Raw genomic sequence first — 10,225 nt, 5'->3', positions numbered from 1 at the left:
CCTGCTGAAGATAATGACATCATCACTGCACAGGTCATTTATTTCTGTAGCTACATTGCCTGCAGTGCATTTTAATCTATTTAGTGGTTTCCATCTCCCATGTGTTGTGATTTCACTGCTGATGCAGGTTTCTTAGGAAAGTGCTCAAACTTCTGCTGGTGCCTCTGTGGCAGCAGCCTTTTCCTGCTGTAAACGCCCAGATTGGGAACAAAAGACATTTACACTGGAATTTTGCCAGTGTCAGTTATAATAGGAGATAAATGTTTATGGTCTAAATTGCTCTCTTGGGTCTTAACCCATCTCTAAATGAAGGTCTTGGAAATGGGAATAAATTTTCAGGACAGTGGGTTATTTGCTATACACAGATTTTTCAAAAAAGAGTGAAAAGTGGGGGAGGATCTGCTGATAGCTCAGCACTCTTTTGTTTGCATGCAGGTAGCTTTGATTTTATTTAAAATGTCCACCACATATTATTTCTATACAGAAATAATGCCAGAAATAATGTGCTGCCTATTATGCCAGCACATGGCAAGTATCACCCAAAGCTATTAATAGGTTATTGATTCTTGAATGATGGCTTATAATAGGTTTGGGGTTGTTAAACTTTTTTAACCAGCAGCTTCAGCAGCTGGACACATTCACATTTGAGGCTGAATTTCCAAAACAGGACTTCTGTATTCAGAGGAAATAGAAAAATGCAATTGACTGGACTGAAGTGAGAAGAAATGTTTCATCTTCCGAGTGTCAGATACTGAAGGCACTTGGTCAAAAAGTGACATTATTTAGTTGACAGCTTGCATGGACAGCAGTAGGAGGAGGGCAGCACCAGCTCTGGTCAGCAGCAGGAGCAGCATTAATATGGAATGCACGTCAGTGGAATGTCAATAGCAATATTCTGCTGGAAAATGTGGGCCTGGGTATTTTTTGTTCTCAACAGTTCACAGGAGAGAGAATCGACAGCAATGCTGTTGTTTTGACACCTGTCAAAAAGCAGATGTGGAGAGAAATAAGATGTTTTTCCAACTATTCCTAAAGAGGGACATGACTGTAGAAGCAATTTATTTCTATCTCTTGGCATAAACGACATGACAGAGGGGACCTTCCCTCCCTGTGCCTCCTCTCTCAGCCCTTTCTTGTGGCATTTTTCTCCTCCTCATCCCTCTCTTGCTGTGATGCTACGACACACTGACAATATCTGCTTATCTGCTCACTTTGCTGGAGTTTTACATCTCTCCCTTTGTCCTGCCTTCAGCCTGTCCCTTCTCTTGCCTTCAGCTAATTGATTGTTTGATAAATTATGCTGAAATATAAATGCAGAGTCATGGTTGTTCGATTAGTGTGGGTAGACAGAAGAGCACTCAAACCCATCCATTTGCATGTGAAGATGCCTGTTGGTACCTGGATACTTTTGCTTTCCCCATCCAGCTGATGGAATTGTGGTTACCCAGGCAGGGAGCGGGGCAGAGCCTGCCAGGTTTGCTGCTCTGCAGGTGTGAACTGCATTCAGGCAAAAAATGATTCCTTCACTAATACCCATTTGTCTTTAATCAGCCATCTCTGTATCTACTGAAGAACAAGCAGAAAAGGAATAGCCACAGCCAAATCAGCTGTTGATTATTAAGGTTTCACTATTCTGTAATTCCTAATTAAGATTGCTCAAAAAAGATTGAAGAAAAGCCAGGGAGTTGTTTCCTCCTGTTGTTATTTTAGCCTCCAACAGAACAGTGGAGCAAAAATGCTCAAAAATACTTTCATGCTTTGAAAAATGCTGGTCAGCTACATTTTATTTGCTTTGACTTCTTTAGCTATACACATGCTTATTAGACCCATATTTAATAATGTGATCACTTTATTAATTTTAATAAGAAATTAATATGAAATAAACTTCTAATATGAAAATTTTAAAATAAATAAACTCTGAAATTAGTTCCAAAAGCATATATTTATTTAGAAATAAAAATTTTCAGGATTTATAAATACTTCCCATCCCTGGGAGTGTTCAAGACCAGGCTGGATGGGTCTTGGAGCAATCTGGTCAAGTGGAATGAGATGATCTTTAAGACTCTTTCCAGCTAAAAGCATTCTGTGATTCCATTGCAAGCACCAGGGAGAAGTGGAATTTTGCTCATTTGCCTACAGGTTCCTTAAATAGTGAAATTTATAACAAAACCCTCCTGGTTCTCACAGTCCAGTCTGAGAAATGCATAACCTTGCTGACTTCTTTGGGAAAAGTAATCCCTTTTAAAGCTGTCTCTTTTTAAGATTTACATTTATTTTTAGTGCTTGGAGTTTTAATTTGCAATACTTCATAATTAACTTAGCTTTCCATATGAATTAATCATTTGCAGTTATTGCTGCTGGGGAAAAAATTCCTGCTATAAATAATTCTTACCATTTAAGTTGGAAGCCATACCTGGCACCTTATGTTTTACTAATAGCAAGTAATACACTTTGCCAGCTTTTTCATCCTTTGCAGCCCTTTCCAGACTTTTTTTCCCCCCTCTGTGCCCGACAGTCATGCTGCTAATTACTCTGCAGTGAGACTGGGTGGTAGTTAGTTCCACTGAATAATGCATCTCCTCTTCTCCAGGCACAGAGGGTGTGCATTGTGTTTTAATCTGCAGAAATTATAACCTACAGAAAGTGTATGTGTGAATGTGGATTTCTACACATACAGAAGTGAATGTGTACTTTTATATACACAACTGCCCACTATGGCAGGGAATGTTCAGAGGAGAGAGGAAAAGAAGAGCAGAAATTTTGCTTTTAAGAGAATCACTGTCCGATTCATCAATAATGCTAAACATTTATTTGGCTGAGCAGCTGTGTGTGTGATAACCAGGTCTGACATGCTCTGAGGGGGTGATTTTTAAAGCTGGAAAGGCTCAGGGTGGAGAAAGGGGCTGTGGGAGAAGAAGAGAGATTGAACAGCTCCTGTGTCTCTGCTAAAAAGGAGTAAAATATCACTTGTTCCTCTTTGAATAGAAACAGCAACGTTAATTTTAATGTCAGAATACAGGGCAGACACTTCTCCATCCACCAAGAAACTGTGCAGGAGGTTTTTACAGGTGTAGGAAAGATGTGGAGAAAATATGAACATAAATAGGTGGTTCTTTGTTGTGATGCTTTTGGAAGACCACATATATATATATATATATATATATGTGTGTGTGTCATGGAAAAAATCCTGGACTTCTACACATAATGGCATATCTAAATGCACTAAATAATTTAACCTCTTCAAAAGTAAAGTTTTTCAAGTTAGGGCACTTATTCTAAAATATTGCTCACATATAGTCTTGACCCAAAATAGTAGTAGCAGTCTGAGTGTTCCTTCAGGTTTGCTTTGCATAATTCACACTGAAAACAAATCAAAAAATACAATTTTGTGAGGTTTTTGATGAACATCTGAAATTTTCAATGCTTTTCAAATTTAGGAAATTTTATTCTATGGTAAAATGTCTTTAAAATTTATTTTTTAAAGTATTTTGCTATGCACATCAGAAAAAGGCATTTGAGAATTCTGGACTTGGGGAACTGCTGGAGTAGAAAAGCACCACTTAACCCTGCTCCCTGTCTAAACCCCTGAAGAAACCACATCACCTGGGATGCTTAAATGAGTTGCAGCATGAAAAGAGTGTTTAGGTATAGATGGGAAAATATTTGTCTACACTTATACATCCTAGCTAAAGTAATGACAAAATAAATACCACGAATATTTCCTCAGTGGCAATGGTTTCCTGGTATTCCAGGTATATCCTCATCTTTTGGACTTGCCTGAGAATTTAACCTCAAGAACAGGAGACAGGAGAGGAAGGAGAGGCAGTACCCTTCCATCCCACACCTCAAAACATCATCATTTCTCTGCTGGTTTCTTGCACCCAGAATATTTTTCATTCCTGAGGGCAAACATTGCCCAGAGCTGGATGGGGCAGAGGATTTAATGTTCCTGTCCCTATGAGCAGTCCAGGAGAACCATCACCCTGCAAGGTGCCCAGGGAAGCTATTTTCAGCATTTCCATGGCAGGCTTTGTCTGAGCACTCTGGTGTTAGTGACCGCAGGTTAGTGATGGAGAGATCTGCTTCTGACATGCTTCATCTGACAAGAAAAAGAGGCTCTGCCAAGCACATTAAAAGCTGGAAAATAACTGGGCTAAATAACACCTTGTTGTATCTGTTCTTTCCAAGCTGGTTTTCCCTTTGGAGTGAATGCAGCCCTGAGGCCACTCTGGGCTCTGTGATCAATGGGGAGAAATGCTGGTCTCAGTTTTACAAATCTAATTATTTTCTTTAGAAATCTGTCTGAAACTAAAAAGCCTCTGACAAAAAAGAAGTCCTTCTTATCCCTGGAGCTCAGAGGAATTCAGTCATTGCATGTGAATCGTGTTTATATTGACTGCTTACACGTCTTTTAAACTGGTGTCTTCCAGGTGGCTCTGCAAGAAAACAGAGTCCCCTCCAGGCACACACTGTGAACTCCTTTTATAAGGAAAAATGTTTAGCACTAAGAATGCAGGATGAGTTTGTGTTCACAGACACATGTACATAAAGGGATGTGTGTGCCTCAGATCTGTTATTCAGGTAATGGTGCACAACCCACCCACCCTGGGAATTCTTGTGGAGAACAACATTCCTTGTTCTTTAACACATTCTAATGCAGTTGGCTTTAAGAATGTTAAACCAAGCTGTAACTTTGTCTTTTTAAAGGGCAAGTTAAGTGTGAATAAAATGAAACAAGATTCATCTGCCATTTTTAAGAATTATGACATCACAGTAGAGTCCCTCAAATATACAATCAGTGAAAGAGGCTTCAAAAATTGCCTTGCTTAATTAAGATTTAATTGCAAATCCTATCCATCATGAAAAGTGAATCCACTCTAAAATCCTTGAATTGCCTACCAGGCCTACCTGTAAATGTATTATCCTGGAATAAACCCCGTGGAAAATTCATAATGAAAAACCAGCCCACCACCCTGAGCAGGTGTGACCTGCAGGCTGCTGAATGCTGTGATTGCTTCCCATAGATTATCATTTGAGCAACACCTGGGCTGAATGTGCTCTGCTGATGCAGCAGCCTTGTGGGTCCTAATGAAATAATTATGGGATAAGAGCACAAAGAAACAGTCAGAGCTTGCAAGAAAACAAACAACTCTAATGCAGGAACAAAGATACTAGATCAGCTTGGGGACAAAAAGCTTTTGTATGGCCTTATTTATACTGCTGGCATAAATGAAATCTCTTCAGAGCTTTATGCAATATGTCAGGTATAAGTGCAGTCAATGAGAAATGTTAACTGCCTGCTCTGGAGAAAATCACATTAGTTTTGCAGGACAAGGCTTTACATGAAATATCCTGGTCTTACAGGAAAGAGGGGAAGGCAGAAGAAGAGGTTTCTGCCACCCACTTACATCTGCAAGTAGGAGCAGTTTCAGACAAACCTAAGAAGTCAATGGGCTTTTCTTTTGGTAGGTGATAGAGGTTAAGTTAATTGGTGAAATCTACCAAGAAATAAATATATTCAAAATTAAAATGCATAAGAGCCTCTAAAATATTTGAAGGTGAAAAATCGACATCAAACAGTTTCGAATCCTTGCAAAATTCAGTTCTGAGACTGCTCTGAACAATGCAGCAGAACATCAGTGAAATGTGGGGTGCATGAGCTGTGCCTCTCAGCCACTGTGACTCACTCAGGATCTCCTCAGACACCCAGAACCATCCATGCAGCTGCTCCCTCACCCACTGCTAATGGGTGAAATTCAAAGATTTCTATTCTAGTACTCTGACAGACCTAAAAGTTACCCACATGTTTAATCCCTGACTTCAAGATGTGACTTTGCAGGACTGGATCTAAAATTTCTTAGCAATAATCATAAATATATAAGTATTTTTTAAAAAAAAAGCTTTTTGAACAGTTTTCTACTGTGTAACTTTTAATTAGAAATTATATTTCTCTGAAATATCTGATCTAGAGTCAATGAAGAAACAAACACTAAGTTGATATCCTACATGAGCTTGTTGAATTCTTAACACAGAAAAACATTATTTACAATCTAAAATGGCTGAGACCCTTTGCCTCAACAAACCAGTCACAATCTCTTAGATACCAGCATACACAACTGGAAATGCTGCAGTAAATTTCTTCAGCCAAATTCCTTCCTAAAGATCTTAATTGATTTTCTTCCACCAATACTGCTTGTGGTTTTACTCTGGTTTCCAACAGGAAATTTTTTTTGTGCCTTGGACTGTATAATTTTCATATGAGTTTAAACACACTTGGAAAAATAGGAAGCCCTGCCTGGGAGTATAAATTGCACTGCTGTGCTTAGTCACAAATGGCTGAGCACAATGAGATTTTACAATAAACCAGAAATGTCTGTGTTTTGTTGTGTCAATAAATGTTCCAGTGATGCTCTTAAAGACAATAAATTACTGGTAATGGAACACTATCCCCAGCATGTAGAAGTCATTTTCCACTTCCAGGCATTCTCAGATTAGGTTTAAATTGCTATTAGAAAATCCTAAATGTGTTTGGTTGAAGAAAATCGTTTTAAAGCCTAGAAATAATCTGGCAGTGGCTGGTTAGAGCAGAGTTAGCAGGACGATTCCTGGGGAGAGCAGTTTACACATATGGAAGGGAACTTGGCTCCAGCAGATCCCCACCACTCACAGAGGGAACAATACACAGAGATTTCAGAGCCTGTAATATTTTGCAGCTGCTCAACCGAAGGGGAAACATGTCAGTGCTAAGGAAATCATTGTGAGTTTACAACAGGGCTGGAACTCCTGGTCTGGGCTGCCCTTGGGACGAACGTCTCCACAATGGTTGTTCTCCAAAAGCCTTTGAGGTGGCAGAATTAATGATGGCCATGGGAAGCAGGGCAGGATGGAAGGAGAACAGGGGAAGGGAAGAATCAAAAGTGAAGGAAACAGCAGAAAACTGGTGTACAACCATTTATTTTTTTGTGAGTAGAGCTGTTGGTTTCCCTGGGGATCCACTGAAATCCATGGTGTATTCATCAGCAGTGTTCATGTGCAGCCCAGGCCTGAAGGTGCAAATCCTGGGGTTCTTACACACCCTCTTTTCTTCAGCATTGCCTTTAGCAATAGAAAATCCAAGCAGAACAACCCTCCTCTTTTTTTCCTTATTGATGGCTGCAATACTAAAGCCCAGAAAAGTGTGTGTATTTATCAGTGTAACAACTGTGAGCAACATGCAAGACTGCCACACTTGTCCTGGTCCTACACTGAAAAATAAAGAGTTAACTAGAGATGCATAGCATCAAGAGGAACTTCTGTACTGACTTTCTGAGGTTTCCCAGAAAGAAATCCATGAGGGACTGAGGGGGAATTTCCAGAGGGACTAATTAGCTTCATGCTCTATGAGAAATATCACTGCTAAACTTAGACTCTGCTGGACTGCACTGCACTATCTCCCACTCTAATGACCCCAAAACATGGGGCAAATTATTCATTCCTGATCAATGCATTCAAATTAAAAATTTCATTTCCCTCAGCATAAATCCTGCTTCATTTCATTTTTTTTACTTTGTAGAACTCTGAAATGAAAGGAGAATAAATTGCTCTTGTTAATGGATGTATTTCCATTGGCTATAGCAGGGTTGCCCATAGATGTGATGTGTGGCCTGTGCTGTGTAAATTAAAAATAAAGGTTACTAGTTATTGTCAGAAACCATCAAAACTGGCTGTGCTCCATTCTGTTTTCTGTCAGTTTTTCAAGCTTTTGTGAGCCTCGTGTAGTATTAAAGTGATAGATAATTTTGTGTAGTATGTACAGGGGTCCATGAGCTCAGACATGTAATGTCACATCGATGCATAAACACCTGTATTTATATGTAGGTGTGGATACAATATATTCATAAACTGAGCTCTGCAGTGTTGTTTTCAATCCTGTTTAAAAATATATATATATAATGTATGCATTGCAACTGGACATTTATATTGATTGAGCTTTTCCTGGTGTCTCTATGGACATTTTCCAAGGGAATACAACAAGTAAAAGCATGAAGCTGTGTTAAATGCATTCAGAAAAAGAGGAAGCAAATATGAGCCAGAGGGCTCCAAGCAGTGAAGAAAGTTCTGGCTGTCAGTGAACTTGCTGCATATTTTCATGTGATATTCCACTTTTAAGGCTCAAAAGTTCCCTGGTGTATTAGTGACAGCTCCTCAGAGCCACAGGAGTCCTAGATGAGCCCTCAATGGTACATGGGCTAGAGGATTTCCATGGATCTTCCAGGGGGAAGCAGTTCAATAGAATACCTCTTTACACCTGCACTTTCTCAGATGCGTTCATTTTTGCCATTTTATCCAAGTAACACAACAGAGGAGCAAAGCTGGCCTGGTGTCAGATGGTTAAAAAACCAGGGATTAACAGGTACGACGGCAAGGAACCTCCCTGGTGGTGTCTGGCAGGTGGAAAGGGGGGAGTGCAGGGGTTAACAAAATGCCATCAGCCTTCCCACAGGGGAGAAAAGAGACCTGCAAGGGCCCTCCTGGAGATGGGAGTTTGGAGCAGCTCTCAGGTGAGACTCCCCTGAGTCACTGGTCAGCACCAATCCTCCTCACAGGGTCCTGGCAGGGAGACGTTCAGGCCTCGGGTGCTGAAAAGTTCACTACAAATAACAGAGCCAGTGCTGAATCTAAAGATACATTTGCTCAAACTGGGAAGCCGTGAACTGTGAAAACTAAGCTGAAGCCAGAGCTTTCCCTGACAGCATTAAAAAGGCTTAGTTTGGCAACAAGAGATCTTTTTTCTTTAATATAGCAGAATGCAACACAATGGATAAGACCACAGAAGCCGTGAAATCAAAAAATGTGATTTGCTGAGCGCTGCATTTAAAAACCTTCAGTACATCCATCTTTATGCAGGGAGCAGCCCATGAGCAGGAGAGTGTTTCTGCAAAGGGAGGGAAGGGATTCCTCTGTGCATGACATCAAAGGTATAAAATTTTCACTCTCTAACAATTTTGCCTTTCTGAAAAGGAAAGAGAACTTATGTAAAATCAGGATTCTGTGACATGGAGTACCTTCTTTGTCTTGCAATCCTGGCTTTACATGATAAGCATATATTTATATAATACATATTTATATATATATTCTATAATATTTATATAATATATAATTGTAAAATTAATATATGTTTTCTATAATATATAATTATATAATTAATATATGTTTATCCATATAATAAACATATATTTTTTATATAATAAACATAATCCTGGCTTTTTCTTTCAAGTTATGTAAAGTTTATATAGTTTGTAGCTTATAAGTTATATAGTCATATACTATAGTTAATAGTATATAATTTGTATATAGTTTAAAGTTATATAAAGTTTTATATAATTTTATACCATTTTTTTCCATTTTCCTGTGTAAACAAAGCCAATCACACAGAAAATATTTGGGGACAGCTTTTCCACAGTCATAAATCCTTCTACCTCCTCTGCTTTACACGGCAGCTCACCACAACTGGTGTTCTGATCCAGAGCAGGTTAGTAAATCCTTGTAAAGTTTAAACATTCTAAGGGAGGGAAGTTCCACAGTTAGATAATCAGATCTGACAAATATTTAGCATCCTACATGTGAGATTTGAGTGGAGGTGCCCTTCCTGCAGGTGTTGGGTGGAGGGGCCCAACCTGCACCCCCGTGTGGCGCTGCCTGGGCTCTCTATCAGATTAAACAATTCCAGGCGCCAGATTTTCCCTGCAGGAAGAGTCATTGTCAATGTTTATAAAGCCCAATGAGACCTCCTTACCGTAGGGTGAAGAGTGTTTCATCATCATGAGTTTCCAGCTCTTCAGTGACGTTTGATGAAATCATATTAAAGGTAATTATATTTGAGGGGCGCACGTCTAAGTTTTAATGAGGCTTTATTGTTATTCATTATCTGATTTCCTCATTTTCATTTTCCAAAGGTTTGTTTGCTTCATTCAGCTAAATTAAGGGAGAACCACGTTCATAGCCTCTTCCCTCCAACTTTCAGGTCATTCACTGTGTTTTCTGACTCTGTGCTGGTGAATATTTGCACACAATTTCTGGATTTTTAGCTTCTAGGGACTCCCATCATATGTGAGAAGTTATGGACAAGAATAGCTTTATGAATAATAAACAGTCCCACATTTACAGGCTAGGATTTTTTGTTTTTTATTAAAGGAAATTATTACATAAAGAAAGATGGTTTTGTCTTTTCAGAAATGTCTGAAGT

General features: G+C 39.2%; 1 protein-coding gene across 1 annotated transcript in view; it reads right to left on the bottom strand.

Annotated features, from left to right (window-relative positions):
- Positions 1–9,840, bottom strand: part of LOC102034971 (synaptic vesicular amine transporter-like) — a gene marked incomplete at its 3' end in the record, with an annotated part of 13,787 nt that extends 3,947 nt beyond the window's left edge. Inside the window, exon 1 of the mRNA XM_005428648.1 lies at positions 9,776–9,840. Coding sequence (XP_005428705.1) covers positions 9,776–9,840 — 65 coding nt within the window. The remainder of the gene's footprint in view (positions 1–9,775) is intronic.
- Between the last annotated feature and the right edge of the window lie 385 nt (positions 9,841–10,225).

Source organism: Geospiza fortis, unplaced genomic scaffold, assembly GCF_000277835.1.
Source record: "Geospiza fortis unplaced genomic scaffold, GeoFor_1.0 scaffold1303, whole genome shotgun sequence".
Taxonomy (NCBI): Eukaryota; Metazoa; Chordata; class Aves; order Passeriformes; family Thraupidae; genus Geospiza; species Geospiza fortis.
This window is presented reverse-complemented; position numbering and strand designations above follow the sequence as displayed.